General features: G+C 45.6%; 1 protein-coding gene across 2 annotated transcripts; it reads right to left on the bottom strand.

The window, feature by feature from the left end:
- Nucleotides 1-440: 440 nt before the first annotated feature.
- plcg1 (phospholipase C, gamma 1) lies at nt 441-24,420 on the bottom strand. Of its 2 annotated transcripts, XM_080468665.1 has the most exons (33): nt 24,096-24,420; nt 22,936-23,223; nt 17,716-17,868; nt 17,257-17,350; nt 17,114-17,161; nt 16,605-16,689; nt 16,359-16,442; nt 15,904-15,926; nt 15,743-15,812; nt 15,558-15,659; nt 14,376-14,494; nt 13,139-13,224; nt 12,671-12,791; nt 12,312-12,480; nt 12,105-12,227; nt 11,498-11,599; nt 11,171-11,358; nt 10,597-10,797; nt 10,382-10,501; nt 9,332-9,512; nt 9,046-9,123; nt 8,864-8,967; nt 8,542-8,635; nt 7,599-7,668; nt 6,538-6,701; nt 6,241-6,337; nt 5,924-6,148; nt 5,688-5,836; nt 4,756-4,870; nt 3,933-4,094; nt 3,773-3,861; nt 3,193-3,479; nt 441-3,095 (listed from the first exon to the last, which is right to left on the bottom strand). In XM_080468665.1, the coding sequence occupies exons 2-33, from the start codon at nt 23,150-23,152 to the stop codon at nt 3,053-3,055; spliced, it is 3,963 nt and encodes a 1,320-aa protein (XP_080324791.1). In that variant the 5' UTR covers nt 23,153-23,223; nt 24,096-24,420; the 3' UTR covers nt 441-3,052. The 2 variants fall into 2 exon arrangements, with proteins under 2 accessions (XP_080324791.1, XP_080324790.1); XM_080468664.1 differs by having other exon boundaries at nt 8,864-9,123.
- Nucleotides 24,421-24,452: the final 32 nt, after the last annotated feature.

Below are 24,452 nucleotides of genomic sequence, written 5' to 3'. Positions count from 1 at the left end.
ACCATGAAATGTTGATGCAAATGTCAAAAAAAAAAAACACCCTCTATTTAAAACTATAATCACATTCTGAGTTTCTCAGCCCCTAAAACATCTCGGGATTCGTACCAGGAACCCTCAAACTGTGAGGTTGGAGTGCTAACCACTACATCACAGTAGATCTTTGAAAATGTTCTGAATATATGTAAATGACCATTTCTGCTTATGCACATTTGGATAATACAAAACTTCTTCAATCAAAACAGAAGCGAGCGTCAAACAGCACCGTAGTTAAGTTTGTTCAAGTCTCAGCGTGGGGATTTTTCGTCGACGCGTCCCTGAAGTGACGCTCGCGCGACCTTCACACGTCTGAGACTGAGCGTGCAGCAACTTCCTGTTCCAACCAAAACACGTCTGCGTACACGCAACCATGAGGACCAAAAAAAGACAGAGAAGTATAAAGTAGTTAAGTATTTTATTTACTTTTCAGGCTTGAATATGTTTCGTATGAAAGGCAAAATTAAAAATGAATACTTTTCCTCTCCATAGTTTAGGCACGTTACAGAAAGGCGATTGTAAATGAGGCGGTCGCTGACGAAACGGTCGAGACAGGAGAAAGAAAATAGGCATTTAAAAAAACAAAAAAACAAAGAAACTGTCGCAGGCAATCTGCACCAATATGTTATTTACTCAATCTGGATGGTTAAACCTCATTAAAGCTCGGTGGGATTTTAGGGATCAACAGCAGGGTCGGGGACACACGAGTCACCACAACACCTGAGTGTGAACACAGATGGAGGCGCCACACGTCGACCACAAAGGGGAAATTAAAATTTTTTCTTTCAAAATAAAAAAAATGAAGCTTTTGGATCCTCATATTGGTTTTGCATCCAATATCGACATACTGCAGATTCGCTCCGGACCCTGCTGCTGTCAAGTCAAGCTGTATGGCTTTAGGTTCGTCTCAGCGGTCCAACGCCGAGCGATAATATCCGGTAACATGTAGTCGTCACGTACAAGCAGAAGAAACCCCCCCCCCCCACTGTTCCAACCTGTAAATGAACACTGTCGAGGGTCACACCTGCCATCGGCTGCAAAAACGCAGCCACAGCACAGCGACAAGCAAACTCAGGAAATAACGTGACTGCACTTGTGAGGGAAACCTGACCAGTCCAAAGTTCCTAAAGGAGAAACTTACACATTCATTTTCATCCCCCAGCCGGCGTCACTCACTTCCCTCGCTGCACTTTTTTTCATTACGGAGTACACGGAGTACACGGAGCAGTGGAGATGTGGTCGGATGGCACGGCAGTGTCTCTTGAAATCCTTTGACAAAACTCCTCAAAAACTGTTGGGAACACTTCTAATCCCTGTGATGCTGCGACACGCATCAGAACTGAGGATCTTTCCTGGCAACGTAAACCTCACGGTGGCAAAAACAAAATACTGGATTTATAAGTCAAATATGGAAAACTAATATTTTACAAATGCTGACCAACACTGGAGTAAAACTTTTTTTTTTTTTTTTTCCTCTTCTTCTCAGGACTTATTTCATTTATATACACATCCGTTGGACATTCTTTAGTTTTTAATCCATTATAATGAACAGATTACGACACATGAAGGTGGATAAAGTAGCCAGACGTAGTACTCAGATTGAAAATGTCGGTTAAAAACAGAAAAAACCCAGATTTTCAACATGCTGCATCATAAATCCTGGGGAACGCTGAGCTGCATAGTTAACTGAATATTTTTCTTACAATCCCGATCCTCAATTGTCACAATGACAGCATTTATGGCATTTGAAACGTTGACACTGCGACATGTTAAGAGACCAGCGGCGGTTAATAACCGAGCGGAATGACGTGCGGATGAAGTGGGAACACAACGCCGGGGAAATCCGAGGGAACAAAAGGCTTAGCCGTTGTCCCTGGTCCTGCTTCGGCAAACACTGCGAGGGGCTGGGCGCCCCCTCGTGCCGTCACGGCGGGGCGTGATGCTCGACGCGCACCGAGCAAGGAGGGGAGGAGGGGGAGGGGGAGGGGAAGTTGGAGGGCGGCGTTTGAAGAAGTGTGACTGGCTTGTGAGAGGCGCAGAAAAATGGAATGACGTGGAGTTTGTTTTCTTTTTCCGCTTGGAATGTAAGTTAGAAATACTAAAACACAGAACGCGTGTTTATATGTGTAGCATACGACGCCGCCTGCTCTCTCACTGCTCCCAACACAAACTGGCTTCTTCCTGATGCCTTTATGTAAAGAAAGAAAAAAAAAAAAAAACACCAAAAAAACTTGTTAATATCACTCCAGGTTTTGGGTAGGAGTTAAACTGGAGGCGCTTTAAAGCAGAGGAGAGAGAGAGAGAGACAATAAAAACAGCCATAGAGAGCCCTCATGTTTTACACATATACATTAAAAATGAGAAGTCACATGATGAATGTTTAAAGGTTTAAATAATTATAATAATTAAAAACATGGAGACAGGAGCTCTTTGAGAGCAGGTCAGCCGCTGCTGATCTCTGGCCAACAGCACAGCAGGAATAAATATATATATATATATATATATTCATATACGCCAAATAGAGTAGAGCAAAGAAAAGTTAAGTGAAAACAGTTTCAAACTGATACCATTTACAGCTCTCTCTTCCCCTCTGAACTAAGCAGCTGTGGCGCACGCCGACAACACGAGAGAGGACGACCCGCCCGGCGCGTCTACTGATCCACCGCCGTCAATCTCTCCTTCCTGTCTGTGGCAGTCAGCTTCCTCTCAGCGACGCCAACCCCCCCCACCATCCCTCCCCACCTCGCCTTCCCCCGGTCCGGGCCCCTCCCTCCCTTCAGGCGAGCGGTGTTGGAGGGGAGGGGGTGGCGTTCGGAGAAATGGAGGGAGGGAGGGAGAGCTGCCTGAAATGTAGGCCAAAGCGGTGGTGGGCGTTTCCATGGAAACAGTGTTCACAGCAGTCAGTGACATCATCAGTACGGAGGGGGTTGGGGGGGGGGGGGGGGGGGGTGGCGGGATGGGGGTGGTGGCGGAGGGGGTGGGGGGGTGCAACAGAAACGCTTCCTGATTGGCTTGGACTTTAGACGCGGTTTTCTCCGCCCACTCGGGTCCTCCGCAACATCCTGAAGTGAAGACAAAGACCGGAGAGCGTCTGGAATCTTCTGCAGTCCAAAGTCAGGCCGCAGCCGCGTCATAAACCCCAACCCCCCACCCGCTTACCTCCTGTTCTGGGGGTCCATGTGGTCCAGCAGTGCCTCCTGGGACACCCGGAAGTCGTCTATTGGCGACTGGTAGCGGGAGTCGAAGGAGCCCTCCCTCGCTCGGTACGCCGTCGCCGTCGCCTGCGCTTGGGCCTGCGCAGGAGACTGGGGCAGCGGCGACATGGAGGGCATGGAGGACACTGAGCCCAGCTCCCCAAAACGTTCCCGCCCCACTTGGGTCGACGTGGGCACCGCCGACGTGGCTCCGACTGCGAGGAGCGGACTCAGAACCTCCCCGTTTTCATCCTGCAGGAGGGAGAACGGAGGCCGATGAATCACATGAGTTCTTTTTCAGAGCGGACGATTTCACAGTCAAAACAACATTCACGTTACGTTTGTTCACACGGCAGCGTTCTTCTTTACAGCTGCGGCAAACCCACACGAGTTTAGGACACAGCGGGAGTTCACTGCAGCTCTCTGAGCGCCCGTCGATGTAGTGGTGAGCACTCTCACCTCACACTGACAATATGAGGCTGAGAGTTTTGCAAAGAGTGTGTGAAGCCGGCGAAAAAGAAGTTTAGTGAAACGCAGCCGCTCACCCCGCCTCTGATGATGTCCATGTGCACCAACAGCGACGCCAACTCCAGGTCCTCGTTGTAGCTGTTCTTCAGAGGGACCGACCGGTAACCTGGTGCAATAAGAAGACTGTCAGAGCGCTGATTGCCAAACTGCTTTATTATCTCTGTTCAGAGCACGTACCAGTTTTGAGTCCATGAATGGGGAATGTCGCCTGAGCCAGGAAGTTTTGGTCGCTGAACATGTCGATCTCATAAACCACAAAACGCAGGAAGGCGAAGGCGGAGTTGCACACGGTGAACTGGAACGGCTTCCGTGGCCACGTGGGATTCAGACCGTTGTCAGCTGGAGGCAAAGAGACGACTTAATACGCGTCCGATCTGAAGGCGAAAGGTGCGCTTTAACGGATTTCATCCCCGCCGAGCCAGGAGGGCCCCGCCAGAGGATTTAAAGCTGCACAAAGACGTTTGATTGTGCATCTTTGACATTTCACACGTGGTCCCAACTTTTCTGCAATCGGTGGTTGGAATGAATCACATTGGCTCCACGGTTCATATTGAATCCATGAGTGACAGGATGACCAGTGTCACCGAGAAGATGATTTGGAAATATAACTAATGATGCACAGTAATCGCTCTTCTTTGTTCTACTGCCGAGAGATACATTTTGAAAAACACACATCTAGTGGATCATATTATTTGTAATTATGGTTCCTAATGCAAAGTACAGTGAAAAAAAAAAAAAAAGGCAACGAGAGGCAAGAAACTCTGAACATTCCTGCATCTTATCAGTAAATTCCTCCCCCCATGTTTCTTCAGAGCAGCCAGTGAAACCTGAGGAGAAGAGAGTTCAACCTGCGCTCACGCTGTGCGTTGTTTTTCCCTGCGACTTGGCTGTTGGTGCATCTTCCTGTTTTCATACGACCAAACAGGAAACGACACCAGTGTAAAGTATCCAGTAAACAGTGACGACTTGTTTGTTTTCACTGGCAGCGAGTTAAAATTACCTTCGGAGTCGGTTTTTTGCTTGGCGCTGTCGTACTCCGCCCCGCACACTTCGATCTCGATCAGAGGACAAACGATGCCGCGGCCATGTTTGGGCAGGTGCCTCGCGCCCAGGACCTTCGAGGGAGACGGCGGCGAGGCAAAGTTCAGAGAAAACATCCGTTTCAGCACAGTGATGCACACACACGCGCACGCGCACGCGCACGCGCACGCGCACGCGCACGCGCACACGCACACGCACACGCACACACACAGAAGAAAATCGAACAAAGGGGTGGAGAAACCTTTTAGTTATGCTGCTTCAGGTTCAGGCTGTGCTTAGATTATAATTTATGCATTAAGGTCCTCTCCCTCTACTTTTACAGGTGACGTACCTTTGTGTCGGTTCCCACTAACCTTTTGTTTCTCCCCTTTCTGAATATTTCTGCTTTAGGTTTATGATCTCCTCACAAATCTCTCGTTAACAATTGAACTGTCACATTAATGTGGTTTTTTTTTTTTTTTCAAAGTTCTGTTTTTCACTGAACTTTCTGAGGAGTTATTTTTTTAAATAAAGAATGAATGACAGAGAATGATGTTGAAAATTGGGGAGGGAGGTGAAGGTTTTAGGGGAAACCATGGAGCAGCTGTCTTTCAAAGGAAGGATTTAATAGACGAGAAGGAAAGAAAACCAAGTGAGAAATGTTGAGTGGGGGAAAGAAAATGATAAATTTCATATGTGAAGTGAATAATTTGACTACACTTGCCAGGATTTCAAGGCTCTGAACACTGTCAACACAACTTATATTGTTACAATGGAGTCAGACACAGGCTCTGGTAAACAGCAGTAAAACCCTGTGGAGCGCGTCTGCCACTGAACAACTGTGAAACTGCAAAAAACTTAAAACTCTAGAAGAGGCCTCGCCCCCTCCCCCCACACACACTCCATTCTCACCTCTATCTCTAGAGTGACCTGCTCGAGGCCTCGCAGCGTTTGTCTTTCGAAGGGATCGAAGTGGTCGTCCCTCATGATGGGCGGCTGGAGGACGTAGCCGCTGCGTCCGTTAAGCATGAACAGAGCCTGGTTCATCTGCATGGGCTTGTCTGCACATGAGAAGAGGAAGGTGAAGCGTACGCGAAGAAAGAAAGGATTGCAGGATTTGTTTTCTGCTCGAGGAGCGAAGAAGGTACCTGCAGTCTGGAAGTTGAGTGCGACCAGCTGAGAGCCGCAGAGCCACATGGGCAGTGGGTCGTAGTTGGAGGAGTCCAGCCTCTGGCCTCTGGGGTAGATCCTGGAGAGCTGCATCCGGTTGTACTGCAGGAACTTCTTCCCCTTGATCTTGTTGACGTATTTCTCTGCCTTGGTCTCTGGGAAGGACGACATGTCCCGGAAACACGCTCGCTCCATGCCGATCTCTAAAGCAAACCGAGCGAAAGACGCGATCACATATACCTGCGTAGGATGCAGTTCTCAACGGCGTGACATCACCAACGCTAAAGCGGCTTACTTTCTTCATCAAACGGCACAGGTCTACAGTAGATGACCAGGTCCGACAATTCCAGTGCGATCTTCTTCCTCCTCTCCATCATCTTCCCCTCCTCCAGCTGGACACGCACACAAGAGGAAATGAAGCTTTGCGTTCACACAACAATTCAGCCCATGTCAAACACGTTGCTGCTCCTAACATCATCTCTGTGGTCAACATGTTCACTTGCTGCCTCCACACACCGACGTGTGCCGCCAACAATAACATAATCTGTGATTCCTCAGTGGTTATAATGTTATGGCCGATCTGTGCACTCACTTTGGCCTCTGAAGTCTTGGTGACTTCGCGGATCTTGGACACCCACTCCTTGAGTTCGTCGAGGCTGTTGGCAGCGACCTCCAGCACCGGGCCGGTTCGCAGGGACGTGTTGGGCACCAGGGAGAAGACGTGAGGCCGACTGCCCTTCCCGTCAGGACGCACCACTTCCAGGGACGACACGGGACAAGTTAGGATTCATACCGATATCCGATCGGAAAGCATCGTCGTCTGGCATCGGAATGACACAGTTAAAGTGTGCCCCCCCATCATTCTATAATCTTCTTTTACCATCCATTCTAACAGTTTACAGAAGGAAGACATTCATTGATCGTACAGATCTCACACGCCTGCAGTCTCACTCTGGAGAACAGGTTCAGAATTTGAGTCACGCCGTCAGCAAAACTGTCCGATTATTTTTATTGAAACTATTTCAGACTTGACTGAATATTTATAGCAGATTACATCATGAGATTGTATTGTTTATGTGGAGTTTATCAATTAAAGGTTTTTCTAATTTACTTAATTGAAGGTAATTAAAATGCAGTGTTTTATGCGGCGACATATCACTTTTTAAAATGTTTCTCATTGAGTTGACCTGCATCAATAAAAATCTGATAAAAAAAAATATAATAATCTTTTGATTCACATGTTCTATTGGACCTTTTTTGAGAAGGACCACTCGCAATGCCTCGGTCTGATTAAGGAGCAGATCCTTATACTACCACTAGATGGAGCCAGCAGGCCAGCTAAGAAGCAGAGGCAGGTAGCCACTGCAGCTACCGGGCCACAACACTGCAGGACAGCTTGTGCCGACACTAATGGGAGTTTATCGACCCAACTGGAGGATGTCGATAACACACCAGAGCTGTGAGCAAAGCAAGAGTAATAATACAAGCAAATGAGGGAGAATTAATAATAGAAGAGGCCATTAATGGACAAATGCGACAGTAAAGGAAGTGATGACGGGGTCCTATTACAACCAAAAAATGGGCTGTTATGAGGTTATGCTCGGGAAAGCCAGAAAAGGAGGAAGGTGACCGGGAAATGAAGGGACCACTCACCGATCTGACAGGAAGACACGTCCACGCTTCCTCTCAGCAGATCCCCCAGAGGGCTGTTTTCTGTCATCTCCTGCAGGACACACAGGAGGATTAAAGGAGTTACACTCCACATCACACATGCTGTGAGATGGACGGTGACCTCCTGCGGAGGGAGCAGGCACCGCTCTGGAAATACACGCTGGTGACCCAAATCTAACCTTTGTTTTTCTTTGCTGCGGCTCACTGAAAGACTGCTGTATATTAGTTCAAAGGATCAAATGAATCTGGGAATTAATACCCTCACTAACAATTAGTGAGATCTAACATACGAGCGAGATCACAATACCTGTGATAATTGTCTCAGAAATCAACAGTTACAAGACTTTGAGTGAAGGACAGAGTTGTGTAAGGAAGTTAACAATAAAATAAATCTTCTGCTTCACTGTGGGTTCATGTCTGTTAAACATTTCAGGATCTTGCAAAATGGAAAAGGGCCAATGTTCACATAAAATCAGTAATTTAAATTTTTACTCTTTGCTGAAATGCTTTATAGTGTTCATGATTTCAGAGGCGCTTCTAAACTGAACACTTCTGGTGTCTATTCAACTCTTAAACCCTTGTGTATTTCAGATAAGAGTGCACAAGATGAAAATATTTATTGTCAAGCTTAATAGATACATGAAGGTAATTTTATACATTTATTATGGTAAAAGCATACATTTTTCTTGTATAAACTGCATTCATTTCAACTGTAAGAATTAACTGTATTTTGTTATAAAGTCAGATGAGAAAAGTGAAATACACTTGAAAATAAAATTAAATAAAAAAAATTCTTCTTGTTCATTTAAGGACAGGAAAGAACGAAATTAGTATTTTGTTTCATACTTTCGCCAACAAGTAATGTGAAAAAATAAAACCTTTGGGTATGCTTTGATGTATTTGATCTGAAGGGTTTGATGCTCACCGCTCTATCGGGCTCTGCTGCCGACGGACTGATTTCTTCCACGTAGTTGGCTGGAAACCAGAGCTGCTTCTTCCCTCCACAGTCTCCCTTCCACCTGGAGGCGGGGGCAGACAAGAGGAAAGGAAAGGATGTGGTTTTGGAAATATTCACGTCGATGCACCCTTGAAGTGGCGCTCACAACGATGACGTCAAAATAGATTTTCAGTTATTCCCACACCTCTATTCTTCAAGCTCTAAAAAAATACAAAAAATCTGATAAGCCGAAATGGATAATTAAGAGCTGCTTCCTGAGTGGATTTATACTACTCACTCACTCACTCACCATCCTCCTTCCTGTTTGTCCACATTAGAGATGATGGCGTTCTTTGTAAAGGAGAGCTCGTCGTCTCTCTGGGCTTTATACTCGTACATGGCTCTCACCGTGCACTGAAAGTACAAGGCAGCACGTTTTTCCTTTACTTCTGAGAGTCGCCACATGGTAACACCTTCCAACTGAACACTCACCTTGAATGTTGGCATTTGATTAGCCTCCACGTAAAATCCCGGGTTCCTTCCCTCGTACAGCGACCCATAGTCTGGCTCCTGGCGGACGACAAGTCATCATTTATCAGGAAGTTTTAGCACACCATCAGAACAGAACAAGTTTTTATAATGAGCCCTTTTTTTTTTTTTTTTTTTTTTTTTTTTTTAATCTGTGGCGTGTGGCCTTCCTCATATTTAAAGCATTAGTCAATGCAATTACGAAGCGGGATAAAAATGTAAGAGCACGCTGCAGAGGCGTTATACACACAGCAGTGCCTATCTTCTCCAGTGTGTCCTCATTGATGGGATAGCGTAGCTTCATTTTGCGGTACAGAGGATGCTTCTCGTAGTAGCTGATGAGATCCACAAGGCTGTCAAACTCGGAGGTTCCCAGCACCACGGTTTGACCCTCCTGCTGCACGCGGCAGTGCTTTATCTTCCCCTCGGCCCTGTGGAGAGATCACAGGGAAGACTGCATTTAAAACCACAACGCCAGTGTGTACGGTCGCTACGATGTGCCACATGTGGTGTGACAGTGATTGTTCAAGATGGTGACATACCGTCACATTGTGTTAATTGCAATAATAAAAGCTGCTGACATAATGACAGGTCTGGGAGCCACAATAAGATCAATATTATGAGTATGAATTCTGCACAGATCAAGTTTATTTCTAACCGAGCCTGAAGTTCAACACAGGCCACAGTACTGGGAGGTCAATTCTGGCCCGACAGGTTAAACCAGTCAAGCTATGCTGACAGAACTATTACGCTTGTTGTAAGTCTTAACGTTAATAGCTAATTATAAGGAAGTGAATTAATCTATAAATAAACAATACCTACTTCAGCAACAGCTACATGAAAAAAATAAATCATCTTTGATAATATTATCATAGAATCAGTAGTAGCAGTTGTGCAACAGGTCTTTTTTATGAAGGTTTTATTTATAAAGTTCAAATAGATTTGAAGGAAACACTGTCATTGTAATTTAAAATTGAAAACACCGCCTAGGATGAAATTTAAACATGCTATTGTAATTTGGACATGATCAGTTTATTTAAACAGGTGACTTAAATCAGACCTGCCTTGAGTAAAACAAAAATCCTTTAGGACAAGTAATGACTCGGACCATTAGTTTAGGAAGGAGGTAGTGTAATCATAGTTTTGAGGTTCAACTTCACTGCAAGAAGTGTTGCAGGTTTGATTTCAGGATTCTGTGTGCAGTTTGCATGTTCTTCCCATGTCAGTGATGGGTTTTCAGTACGGGTATACAGAACACAAGTAATAGATTTCGAGTATCACCCCTAACAGGCTGTATTACCTGAACGAAATGGCGAAGGAGTTGGGTTCTGCCCTCTTCCTGACCAGAAAAGCCCCGTCACGAGGAACCCTCATGAGCATGTTCTCCGCATGGCTCCTGGACAGGTTGGCATGGTACCACCTGACAGAAACAACCAGACGTCACCATAATGGCTGGTGAAGCTAATTACATTCGAGTAGATTTCTCATCTGGCGCAGAAAAAGTCCAGGACTCACTCTTTGCTCTCGTGGGCATTGGTCTGAGGCACCGGCTCGGTCAGCTTCATCTCGAACTCGTTGCAGCGCAGAGCCACCTGCTGGTAGTGGTTAATGAGGGCGAAGAGCGTGTCGAACACCAGGTTGTCGGTCAGATAGAACTTGGGGCTCCCCGCCTCCTGGCGAGAGTGGATGCGACAGTGCTGCACACGGCCCGAACGCCTGTGGAGTGAAGATGGTCCGGAAGAGGGTTAACAAAATGAATACGACTGCAGACATTGACATTCTGGAGATGATCCCATACAGTATGTAAGATTTCAATCTGCCCACAGTGCATTTGTGGGAGTTTTCCTTTTGAGTTGGTGAATGCTATATTTCCATTCTTCTTGGACTCCGAGCTGAAGAGATTGTTGTGCCAACGGGTCTTATTCGGCCGCTTCTATTAGTAAGTCAACACACGAGTCATCATAAACCTCCCTGGTTTTCATGCTCGGTGCTCTACCACGTCTATACTATTCAGTAATAGCAAAAAACCTGAAACACGGCTACAATGTCATTTGGAGACACTCAGAATATTAAACTGTAAGTATGTTACCAGAAGGACAACGTGTAGTCGCCCACAAAGGTCTCGCTCTCTCGGACCAGGAAGGAACCATCCGGAGCTCCAGTCTCCAGGCAGTACTCGGACAGGAGCCTCTCGGCTATCTGCCTCCCATCCCGTCCTGCACCAAGCTTTCCATGAAACCACTTCTCTGTCACATGCTGGTCCATACCATTGGAGACCTGGAAAGAGAGTATTAGTCAGCCCACAGTCACGACATACGAAGCGTGTCCACGGCCAATAAACTGCACTACTGTTCAGCAGCTCGTGCACTTCAAATAATAGTGAGAAATCATCGACAGCAAGACCATGCCTACTAACCTCTCTGTGCTCCTCTTCATCGTCATTGCACTGATTACTGGAGGTCTCCTCTGAGTAGTACATTTTACTGCTGGTCAGGACAAAGAAATGAGGGTACCACTCCTGAGGGCGAGGGAAAAGGACAAGAGGATGAAGTGAAGAAGGTGAAGTTTTGTCGTTTTGTATTGTTGGATGAAATATTTAAATGATCTGAAAGTGCAGTAAAGTGATACAAGAAGCGCCAGAAACATGTGTCACGTGAAGATACGACTTCAATCATTCCGACTAAGAAACTGCTTCTGTAGTTCTCCGATCCCTTTTTAATGAAGTGCCATAATAACCATTATAATCCCAATGATTAGAGAGCACTACGTCAACTACCACTTAAAAAGCTTAAAAAAAAACCTTCATCACATACATTCTAATACCAGTTCCTCCAACACTGACTGACTGTGATTTACTTGCCAACCATTTGGTATTATGCACCATAACCATTACGTTTGGATAATAATGTGCTCGGCCCAATTTCAGTCTTTTATTCAAACATTACTTTTGTTTTTAAAAACGCGTTAATGTGAAATGACTTTCTATAGTGACAAGAAGTAACGAAAAGAAATCCAAGTCTTACATGGTTGATGGGGTCTTCCAGGTAAAGGATGCCATTTTTGATGGAGTTGCTGATATCGTTCTCTGAATAAGGGGTGGAGGTGGACACCTCCTCATAGGCAGAGCCTTCTGCAAGCTTCTTATGCTGCAGCAGATCAAAAGCTTTTCAGTTTGTTTTGTGCAACCAATCATAAATTCATTGAATTAATGACTCCAGGTGCCGTCTCACCTTGATGAGGATCTTCCTCTTGAGCTGGGTGGGCGAGGGCAAACCATCTGCTGCAATATCCACCGCCTTGGTCAGCAGCATTTCCCCAAACACCTTCTTAAAGTGGGTGGCCATATTCCTCTGCTGCACAATACTGCAATGGTCCTCGATGGACAGGATGATGGGATAGCTGCACAACATCAGAAAGACTCAAAACAAAACCTCTTCACCTGTGCGAGGTTCTCATTATCTGCCTCCGTGCCACATTGTTTTCTCTGACATGTGTCTGTGTGCATGTCTGCATCTCTTATCTTGTCATCACCTCGACATCTCTGCGGCTATAAAAAGAAACGGCATGTTTTCAGCTCCTTGGGACTCACTCAGAAGTGACGAAGGCATGCTCTTTGATGGTGGTCAACACGTCGCAAAACTTGATTTTTGTTGTGAGGGTGTGTCCGTGGTAGATGACTGGCATTCCATCTGGACCATCCCAGCAGTCCACTGTCCAACAAACAAATATATCGTTTCATCCATCACAATGTGAGCACATGAATCACACGAGACCAGTATCGGGACTTTTTTCAAGTTGAGGTAAAGAGACCCTTTCAAAAAAACAAAACAAAGACAGGTCTATTCATAGAAACCTGCCGAACCAGGTCTCGGTGTAAAAGCAACATGTTGTGTAACAGTGTGCGTGTGTTTGTCAGGGTGGGGTGGCAGCTGCATTAAAAGCTGAACTCAGACGGACAGGAGGCGGGGAAGACGTTTAATTATAAGGCTGGAAGGTAAGCGGTGTGTGTGTGTGTGTGTGTGTGTGTGTGTGTGTGTGTGTGTGTTCGCGCACTCACGTTCAATGCAACGGCAGCCCATCCGCAGACAGCGAGCGTATGCCTCCAGGGACGACTCGCTCGAAAACTGGTCTCCCGTCAGGTAGCTAAAAATACGTAAGCAAGTCAGGTCAATAAACACACAAAACACACTCACATCCACACCATCAACAGTCAACCTGCACCGTGTCAAACCCTAAACCTCCTCCTAAGTCTAAATGGGACCTTAATCTAACTATTTTACCCGCAGGAGTTGATTTTCATCCTCAAAATTAAGACGGGTCACATAATATAAGGCTGTGAACAGATTTCAGTTTCCACACCTGCGTCACACTTTGAACAACTTGTACAACTTCAGCTTGATCTTAATGGGGCTGGAGCATCAAAAAGTTAGCATGATGAACTATAAATAACTTTCGTTTTAGTGTAAAGCATAAAATATTAGGAATGTCCTGATTGGATCAGAGCTGATTTAAATGACTGGCGTTTGAGGAAACTGAACCGATCAGCTGAATTTTTTTTTCTTGTTTCTAACGAACATATTTCATTGCCCAAGAACGATATCTCATGATGTAAAAACCATCAGGAAATCCTGCTGTCCCGGAAGGTGCGGTTTGAGACTTCTGGTGGGCTGAGGGGGCGTAATGTGGTTAAAGTACTGGGGGGGGGGGGGGGCTTTCTCCCACGCTTTGAGAACTCCAGGTACAGGCTAGCCACAATTTGAGGTCATTCAAAAACACAACATAAAACTGCAAAGATTCTCAATTATTTTTTTTTTTTTCCCTTCACAAGTCCACATAATGCCAGTACACACACACGCACACGCACACGCACACACACACACACACACACACACTATGGTTGTAACACAAACATACTGATAATACCGTATCAACAAGGCTCCTTCTCCTTTGTTGGCTGGAGTAAATACTTCTCACACACTCAGCAGGCCAATTGAAAGTCAATCAAAGCATTATGGGAAATGTTCATGCCCCTGTATTGTTTCACATCCAGCACGGGGGGGGTTATCATTTGAACGGCCTTTCACACACTTTTCAATGGGAGGGAAAATACATTTTTCCTGTAAAATCCACGCCTGCCTCTCCTTTCTGGAGCATGATTGTTAAATGATACACTTTTATCTGATGCAGGCAGTCAGTTCAAACGCCGTTGTTTTAGATGGGAGTTTTCAGCTTCGGCGCTCTCGGGGCCTGATCATGAACATGTGGACAAATTCAATAGACGTCAGGATTCTTACGTGTTGTGCGATGAGGAGATCCAGTAGTGGGACAGAGGGTTGTTCATGTTCTCTGGACAGACCTGGTCCAGGGAGGAGTCCCAGATGGTGTTCTCCTTGGAGAACAGGTACGTGAGAAACTACACAAGAGAAACAAGAAACAGTCAGAAATGAGAGGATGCTACAGAAAAAGACAGTCTTCACTATGGATTTGATGTGAATAAAATTTGAAAGCATTTTAATTCTCAGAGATCTGTATTCTAATGAGCACTGTAAACTGCTGCAGACTGGATGCTTTGACTTTTGACTGTAGAGTGAATTACAGAGGTGGAAAGAAAGCAGACATGGCAACGAGAAAAGTATTTGTAATTTGTTACTGTAGTGAAGTGGATTCCTCATGTGCCTTCTGGGTAAAGCTGGATGTCAGATCATACGTACAACAAAGCAAAGCATTGTGGGATTGAGCCACTGACTGAATCAGACCTTGGATCGCATCAATCTGATGACTTTATTAAAGTAAATGAATCTCTTGGTTGGAGCAAAGTCAATCAAACGGACTGAAAAGTGACTTTAAATGCAGCTGCTGATCATCCATATCCACATTTCCGAGAATTATCTGCCATTCGCTTGCTCGGAGTACAAATCAGATGTTTGCAGTTATTTTCACTTAAACTTGAGCAAAACGATTCAATCAGCTACGACTTTAACCAGTGCGAAATGTGCATTCAAGGGGAAATCTTCACAGATTTAAATAAAAAATGTAATCACTTTAAAGTCGTTTTAAAAAACATTCAGTACAATACACTGTAAAAATAAATGTACATTGATCTTTTCAGCATATATTTACCTACAAATCTTCCCCTGTGGCTTATTTTAATCCCAGGTTTCAGTTAATGTACATATATTTAGCACGGTGGATTTAAATGACTGGTTAAAAAGCAGTAGGCTGGAGTTGCCCAGGGATTAATATTTCGTAATTCATAACCCTGAAGTGACCAGAAAAACTGTCACACATAGCCACCCCGTAACCTTTTCTATCTGGGTGGGAGGAAGATGCATTAGGCCCAGATTATGTCTCACACCCACACCAACAGCACAACTCAGGCAGCATCGGAAAAAATAACCCGTGAAAACGTGTCAATCTTTCCATTTGTAAGTAAACAAGTGGGGGAAATAAAGGGAAAGAGATGAGAGCGTGTGCACCTCGTCTTGATGGAAATAAGGCTGCTCCACCTCCCTCAGGGGGTCTTTCAGATAGCGGAACATAAACTCCTGCACCTTGTTGTTGTCTGTGGCCCACAGTTCCTGGAGAACAAACACAAATGGATTGGAGCTTGCAAAATGAAACGAAATCTAGACTGTCTTTTTTTTTTTTAATTAGAAATAACCTTTTGGGACTCCAGAAGGAAGTTCTTGAAGTCTTCTAAGGAGATCCTCTGTTCTGGTTTATCAGCGAACCTGGCCGGGGGAAGTAAAATATCACCTTGGTGGGCAAACATCCAACACAAATACTCCATAAAACGTGTGTGAGTGTGTGATTTTAATCTACCTTTGTAGAAATGGGAGTTCCAGCTGAAAGAGGAGCCGGGAGGATAATTTCCATTAATTAATCAAAGTGATGCTCCTTCAAACATTTAATGTACAAGTCACTGAGATACATACACACATCCTGTGGGGGAGGGGGAGGGCACTGAGGTCATCCATTTAATCTGACCCCAGCCTTTCTGTCTGAGTGTGTGTGTGTGTGTGTGTGTGTGTGTGTGTGTGTGTGTGTGTGTGTGTGTGTGTGTGTGTGTGTGCGTGTGTGTGTGTGTGTGTGTGTCCTAATGGCCTCCACCAGAGGGGTTTGGTGGGTTTTTAGCTGGTCCATATTGATCTGCCAGCCATTTGAGAAGCGACAGATGGGGGGTGAAGTGAGCCTTGGCAGGGCATCAGATAGGGCGGGAGCGGGGGGGGTTAAAGCCCCGGGGGCAATCTGTGGATACATAAACTGACAGCACTTACGTTTTTCTGAGCATCAAACATGAGGCTGCGATACAGCTGGGCGAACTGGCTGAAGGACACGTCTCCATTCCTCAACTCTGAGTCCTATCAGACCAAGAAAAAAAACAACAACAAAAAAAAAAACTGATCATCAACAGCAAATCATAGATTGTAACAAACTGCAGCATAGAGAGCAGGAAGTGGGCAGGGAGATGTGACGGAAAGGGAACGGAGGGGGGTTTAATGCGATAAGTCGAAGGAGTTTACCGGAAGTTTCTCTCGGAGGAACCTCATGTTGGGCACCCTGTAGTTGACCTGGCTCAGCATGCTCTTCAGATCCTTACAGGATATCCTAAACACAGGTTTTCACCCCAAAAAATGGAATTCAATAAATAACTTTACAAGACAAACATGGATGTATACACTCGTCAAGATGGATTGACATTTCTTGAATTGAACAATCTTGTCAAAAAGCCGCTCTGCCCGGGTTGTTTTGAATTCATCTCATTTTGCAGAGCCAAGATGATTTTTGGCCCAAAAAGACCCTTAACGGTGTGAAACAAAGGGACGTGGCAGACAAACATCTCTGCACATCTCCCCCGTTTCCTGCAGCAGGAAGAGCTGCTGGTGTGCTGCTGAGTGGTTTGTTCCTTCACTACACCTCAACAGTGTGGTCTCAGACACCTACAAGCCGGGTGCAAGGAGGAGGCCCCCCTCCCCCCTCCCCAAAGAAAACCTATCCTACTGACATCGTTATGTATCGGTGTCCTGCTTACCTGTCTTCTCTGTTGCGATCAACGGCGTAAAACTGCTTACGTAACCATCTGAAAAACACAATTGGTTTTAGTGCGTTAAAAAAAGTCACAGATTGTGATCAATACTGCCCAACTGAGCCGTGTTTTGTTCGGGTTCGCGGCACCTTTCTATCTGAAGCGGCGTTGGAGACTTCAGCGTGTCGGCCACGAGCCAGTTTAACCCTTTCACCCACATGGTCATCTCCTCGTCGGACGTCGCTGAAGAGGAAACGACAGATAAAAGCATTCGGTGGAGTTGAGTAATTGTGAATTTGTTTACAGCTGAGGTGTCCCACAAAGTTACTATTGTAAAAGTTTTCAATGGAAAGTTTACAGTGCCGGATAAGACGATATAAACCCCACCAGCCACATTATCAGACAGCAATCCCCAATGAGCGTGGTTGCTGTCTGAGAGTTTCACAAACTGCTGTTATTTTCACACATAACGGAGGGAATATCCAGTGAGCAGCAGAGGAGAATAGACTTCTGATGGTGGTGGTGATGAGAGGTCCAGCCCACTGCTAATACAGGGGCTGATGAGGGTTTTCTATCTCAGAAACCGAAATGAGAGTAACTGTGCGTACCTGCCAGACTGAGTGACTTAAGGCGAAACTCGGTGCCGTACAGGATGACGAAGCAGTGAGCCTGATCCAGACGAGTCGCCGAGTCCTCCACATAACGCTCAAAGTCCCGAGACTTCTGTCCAGGACGGATCTCCTTTATCTCCCGAATGTCAACTGGAGAGACAGAAACACATCGGTTGGCCACATATCCGCATAGCCCCGTCAACTCAGCTGCAGAGAAAAATTGAGATTCTCCAGTCGCACAAACGTCTCTTATGTAACCATGACAGCTCCATGACGGTATGTAGAGCCTTTCACCGCTGCTTAAGTTTACCTTTAAAACATAAGGAATACGCTCATCATATTCTACCTTTTACCCGATCAATATTTTCAAGTAATTATTAAGCGGACAGAATCTCACGTTACTTATAATTCCCTGTGTAATACTCCACTTACTAAATTTATAACAGATACACTGAACTCTCTTGAAACGCTTCATTTGAGAAAAAACTAAATCTCCAACTTAGATTTCTACATAATCTACATGTGCATTGTGATCTGCACGCATTCTGTGAGCCACATTTTCTAAAATCGGATGATTTTTTCCCCCCCAATAACACAAAATTCGACCAACTTTTTGTCTAATTTAACATGACAAAAACAACTTATCAAGACTTAATAAACCCCAGTTTGGGTTTAGCCACTGAAAGTGACAAGGATGTGACCGAGTGTTTCAAGGTTCAGGAAGGTTCTGTTCCACGAGGACGACTGGTCAACGGCATTGTTTTTTTTGTTTTGTCGCTTTGGAAAAGCTTCACTGCGTGGAATGATCCTCAACGGTGAAAATGCCAGGCCATCAGTTGGTGTTTTTGCATGTACAGAGAAGAGGAGACGTCGGAGCCCCTTTACACCGTCTTGCTCTACAAAATTAATCTCTGCCGACGGTGCAGCAAGACAAAAACTACAGGCGGTGCAGAGGGCATGTGCCGCGATTCAGAAAACTTTCCCAGTTTTTTTGTGCACTCTCTCTTTTTAAAAGGTGTAGTTTTCAGGAACTCATAACTGGGTTTTTTGGGGGTTTTTTTTTCAAACACTCAAACAATCCCTCAAACTACAGCTTTTCAGATTTGGTTTGAAAACTTGCTACACCTTCATTGCTCACGACACCGTTTTTTTTTTGTTTTGTATTATTGGTTTTCGCCACCTCACGTTCAGGAATGACAAAACTGCAGAAAGACACACGAGTACACGTACAATTCTGCTGTGACGTTGATAATGAGGAGCCAGAGGATTTTATGAGTGCAAAGGCTGTGAAGCAACCGCACGCACGCACACGCACGCACGCACACACACACACACTTCTCAGCTCCTGCTCCCCTTCCTGCCCCAGAACCACACATCCTGTGCTTTAGTCGCCTACACACCACATCTGTGCTGGTGTATAGGTGAGAATCTGCATGTTTTGGCTCTCGAGCATTTAAAAAAAAAAAAAAAAAAAAAAAAAAAAAAAAGATTTCACCAGGCTGAGCTCTTTTATCGTACATCACATCGCATCGCCCGCTCGCAAAGGCCGGCAGACTTCCCTCTCGACAGCTTGATCTGTTAGACAACACTTTTAGGCTTTTCAGTCAAACTATTTGGACCCCGGGCATCACACACATACAGGAAATGAAGAGATAGTCAAAAAGGTGTGAGCTTTGCCAAGAGAGATGAGAGAAGCTATGCTGCAACGCACTCCCACACCTCAACATCCTTCCTTCCTCGTGAACAACTTCTACAAGAACCAGACACAACTTTCAGGACGGAAAACTGGGAAACCTTTTCTGTCCGTGTGATTTTTATTTTTTGATGAATTATTGTTAGCGGGTTTTCTTATCTATCTTATTTTTTTTAAGTAAACAAAGGTGAAAGATTTGCTGTTTCATCAGAAATCAGAGGATATCCTGCCTTTTCATTTTTTCCCCCAGCCTTTGCCTTGATTTAGGTGATGAAGAAAGAATTGGGGAGGAAAAGAATGGAATTAACTTGAATGGATGTAGATTAAACCTGAGTTCATGTCGATCCCTCAGCTTTCATGTTGCTTCAAATTTTTTCCGTCAATCGAGGTCAAAGACGTGACCAGAAGTTGAATAGTTTTGAAGACAAATAAAAGGAGAAGTCCTAAATATGTAAAACTACTGTCAGTGTGAGTGTCGTTTCAAAGTCTACAACTTAAACGACAGATTAACCTCAGGTGGGCTTTTACCACTGAAGTCCACCAAATATAGGAATGGGAGGTATAAAATCCATGATTGAGCAGGAATCCAGATGTTGGTGGGGTTAACACGTCACATCTGGGTGGTGACTTTAATCATTCACTGGTAATCTGAAGCCAGTTCTTTTGATCGTTGACAGTTTACAAGGTAGAAAAGGTTTTAAGATCTCGACTCTTCGGCCCGTTTGGTTCATAACTCCAGATAGATTTACACATGAAGGGAAGCTATGATTTAAAAAAAAAAAAAAAAACAGATGCTGTGACTAAACGAAAAGGAATACAGCTTTGTGAAGGTTTGTTTTGAAGCCGAGTTTCTTCCCCTGCTGCTTGCAGCTCGTTTCATTTCCAGCTGGGTGTGTGTTAATGTTTCACTCTCATATCAGCTGATCCATGTCGGGCTCCTCCGATAGCTTCAAGACTTTTCCCCCTGACGAATATCTGCCCGAGAAGCTGCAGGGAGCTCGCTTCCCCTTTCCAGCACACCGAAGGTGGAACAAGTCAGACCGCTGCTGGTTTTCCACAGACACAAACCGATCCGCTCACGTCCCTCAATGTTTAAACTTTTAAACTGGGTTCGTCTCCGAATACGGTTTTAAATCGGATGCTGAGAACGCTGAAGGCTCAGACAGGCTCCTTCACGTGCGTCTCGGACCCCCACAATGACTTCCAGATGCATCCCAAACACACCGACTTCGCCTCTGCAACACTGAGCCGTCTGAAGAGACGGTGAATTGATAAAACTGGTGCACGTGGAGTCAATAACATCAATTCCAACACACATGGAAATACTGCCGTGGAGCTCATGGGCTAAATACGCAATCTAAATATGCTAACAATTAGTTTACAATTCCTCAAGTAAACGCATAAATGCGGGCTTTAAAGAGTGAAACGTTCCCAGTTTGAAAGGGGTGTAATTCTACCATTTCACTTTTAAGATTTAAATGGTCTGCATTGGCATATCGTCACAACCAGCAGATTCTTTTATTGTGTCGTTTAGAAAAGCATCACATCTTATATCAAAGCTGTACGCGTGGGGAGACGTGTTCAAAGAAAGAAGGAATGCTGACTGCAGTGGGAGTTTTGTGTGGCGAAACGTTCACGGGGTCACATTTAAAACCTGTTAGGATCTGAACGCCTCACAGGAAAATAAACAGTTCTGCTTTCTGTTCGCTACCTTTTAGGTGCATATCGTTGACAGATGTTTAGCTAAATTATAAATGTATCTTTAGTATATTTCAGCTACACAACAAACACTTCCATGAATAAAGTTCTTTCTAAAAACCCTTTAAATCATTTCTGTAGAAAGCCTGAATTCCTTGGTGTGGCCATTTGTGCCCAAAATGTATTTATACAGTCACAGCTGAATTAAAGTCCTGTACATAAATAGACATAAAAACCTGACATTGGCCCGTGAAAATGTCTCTCATAAGAAGCTGTAGTAAAAACCCTGAGCGGACTGAAAGTGGGGGAAATATGGCGACCCACGCAAACCAGACCATCTGATAAATGACATTTCACTTGAGGGGACGTTTTACTTTTAACAGTCGCCCTCTAATGTAACTGAGCGCTTCTGTATTATATGAAACTATTTGTCACTTATGATGACGGCATGCTTTCTACTTCAGTGTAAAAACACACACAAGCAGCTTTGTCGGTCACGGCTCACATTTCTGCAAAAGATGAGTTCAATGATACCGACGTTTTCCTGCAAGACCTTCCAAACTGCTTCTTGGAGCTCGAACTCTGAATTTACTCGTCTTCGGTAAACCGAACTCTCGCATGAGCACATATACATGTTTATATGTGTGTGTTTATGAGGTTAGACAAGCACAATGGGGATTGGAGATTCGCCGGTTCGAATCCCACAGCTGACCAGGTCACCATTATGGTTCCTTGAGCATGACCTTTGACCCCCCCCCCCCCCCCCAGGAGCACCGCGATGCTGCTAGTTAAGGTTAATCACGAGTAAGAACGATTAAATACAGACAACAAGCATCAGTAAAGTATATTTAGCTTCAACATTGACGCACACGTGTACACACGTCTTTATCATGAGAGAAACTGCACGTTTCAGACACAAACTAAAAGGGAAGAAGTCAGAAAGTGCAACATAAGGTTTGGATGGAGGGCCAAACGAGTTCCACCTCTCTGCGGACTGCTGTGCTGTCTCCAAACTTAATGGACACCACTCTCTGCTCGGTATTGATAAGGGTGGGGGGGGGGGTAAACACAACGGCCCAAACCCTTCCAGAATGATCGCACGCTGCCGGTAAAAACCCTGATATTCTATTTCTGTACATTAATGAGCGGCTGAGGCCAATTTCACCTCTCCGGGAGGTATCAGGTGGCAGCTCTGAGCTCATGGACGTATGAAGATGATACTGTGTGAAGATAGAAAATAAATAAATAAACGTAAGTCTACCGTGCTTTTGTTACTGTGTGTGTGTGTGTGTGTGTGTGTGTGTTGTTATTGTTGCATCCGGAGCAGAGTGCAGCTGTGCACTAAGCATCCTGCCACCCGAGAGACGGACGACTTAACGACTCACCAAAGGCCTGCACGTCCTCAGTTTCGTTGTAGATTAACCTGGATGTCTGCTTCCTGGTGCATTAATCCACATTAACACGTCCAAGAGACTCGGCTTCCTCGTCTTTGACCCGGGATTACATCAAAACATTTATCAATACATTTGTGGAAGCAAACAGCTACTTGATGCTTGCACCTGCTCTTTCTGAACCGAACCTCTTTCCTGTGGAAACCTGATTCCTCCCGCATTCTTAAGTTGTGTTTTTCAGCTCCTGGGACATTTTACAAGCAACTTCTTCCACTAACACGACTCTCCGTGTGTCTGCCTACACTACTGCCATCGCCATCACGCCAGGCACTCCGAGCCTGTCCCGAAGCATTCGAGAAACACAAAACACAGAGCGGCTGTCGCATGTATGAAAACTAACCAGTTGTGGCACATTTGTGTCGGCTTGCTACTCACTCTCGCCCTCTATTTTATCCGTGCTCCGCGTCCAGACAATGGTCCGGGTCTCCAGCTTGACTAAAAATGTCCTCCTCTCCGGCCGCTGGGACTTCTTGGAATAAAACAGCGTCAGTACTGTGCCCAGCTCCAGGTCTCGGTACAGGTTGTTCATCTCCGTGTCGTTGTCCATCCACGGCACAGGTCCGTTGGAAAAGAAGCCAGAGGTCCCAGCCATGTTCACTTCCCCTGTTTGTTATCCGCTTCCTCTCAGAACAATCTGCTCAGTCCAGGCCTAGACAGGGATACCTACAGCAGGAGAGGAGAGGAGAGGGAGGGGAAGCCCATGAAACAACAGTTCCCGAGGAGGGGGGACTCCCGAGTGTGTGTGCACAGATTGATGCTGTCAGGAGTCTAATCCCTGGAAACATTTATTCACCTGCACAAGACAACTTCCAGTGTCCGTTTTAAAACATCCCCATCTATGTTCTGACTTAAAGAGGAAAGTTATCTTGCAAAGTCATTTCTAATAGTGTGAAATGTGCCAGATTTTTAGTTACATCCAACAAAAAGGTGATATCTGCAGCAGGTTTAATCAGACTATCATACGTGATTAATCCAGCGTGGTGTGGTTTAGTGTGGGATTCTAATATGTGCCACAAAAGCCTCCAGGTCCAGGACACTGTGTGCCACTCAAAAACAGCATGATCATGATCAATAATGTGGGAATAAATCTCAAACAGGAGATGCTCTGTGGTGACACTTTTAATCATTAACAGAAGCAAAAAACCTGACAGCTGATTAAAATAATCCCCACTAGATAACTTTCTCCTTCAATCCAGACTGGCTTCAACACAAACCACCAACAGGCCTGGAACCTGCTGCAGGAAGGAAAACTTTCTCTCCTGGCCTTTTCTTTTTCTTTCCCCTTTTTCCTGGGATTAGGGGGGGGGGGGGATAGGTGCGGAGAGGCTGCGGGGATAACAGTGTAATAAGAGCCTTGTGGCTCCTCCACGGCGTGGACACGGCCGGTGGGAGCTCGCCGCTCCGCAGGGCCCCGGTGAGGAGTCCGAGCCCGCTGGAGGAGGGAGGGGGGGAGTGAAGCTCCCGGAGCGGCGAGCTGCTGGCCCGGAGCTGGAAAAACAACACTTCGTTGCCTCGGGCTCCTGGAAACTACCTACCGCCGCAATCTCGGCCCGACTGCACATCTCCAGCGGCGGCTGCTCCTCTCGCCTCTGCCTGCGCTGCCGTCGTCTTTCTCCCGGGTCCCCCCCCCTCACCGCTCCGCCACCCCCACCCGGGATTAAATCATCGCTGTGGCCTCCACAGGCGCTGCGGTCCCGACGACAACAATCCCGGTTTCCTCTTCTCCCCTCCGGCCGTCCATAGAGAGAGAGAGCGAGAGAGAGAGGGAGGGAGGGATGATAGTCTGTGGACGCCGTGCGAAGACTACGCAAGTCGGTCTGCTCCAGGATCCAGCCCGGCCCTTCCCCCCCACAGCAGACCAGCGTGAAGAGCGCAAGAACGCAAGATCACTT

Source organism: Lipophrys pholis, assembly GCF_963383615.2.
Source record: "Lipophrys pholis genome assembly, chromosome: 8".
Classification (NCBI taxonomy): Eukaryota; Metazoa; Chordata; class Actinopteri; order Blenniiformes; family Blenniidae; genus Lipophrys; species Lipophrys pholis.
Note: the sequence above shows the minus strand (reverse complement) of the source record. Positions and strands in the feature narration are given on the sequence as shown.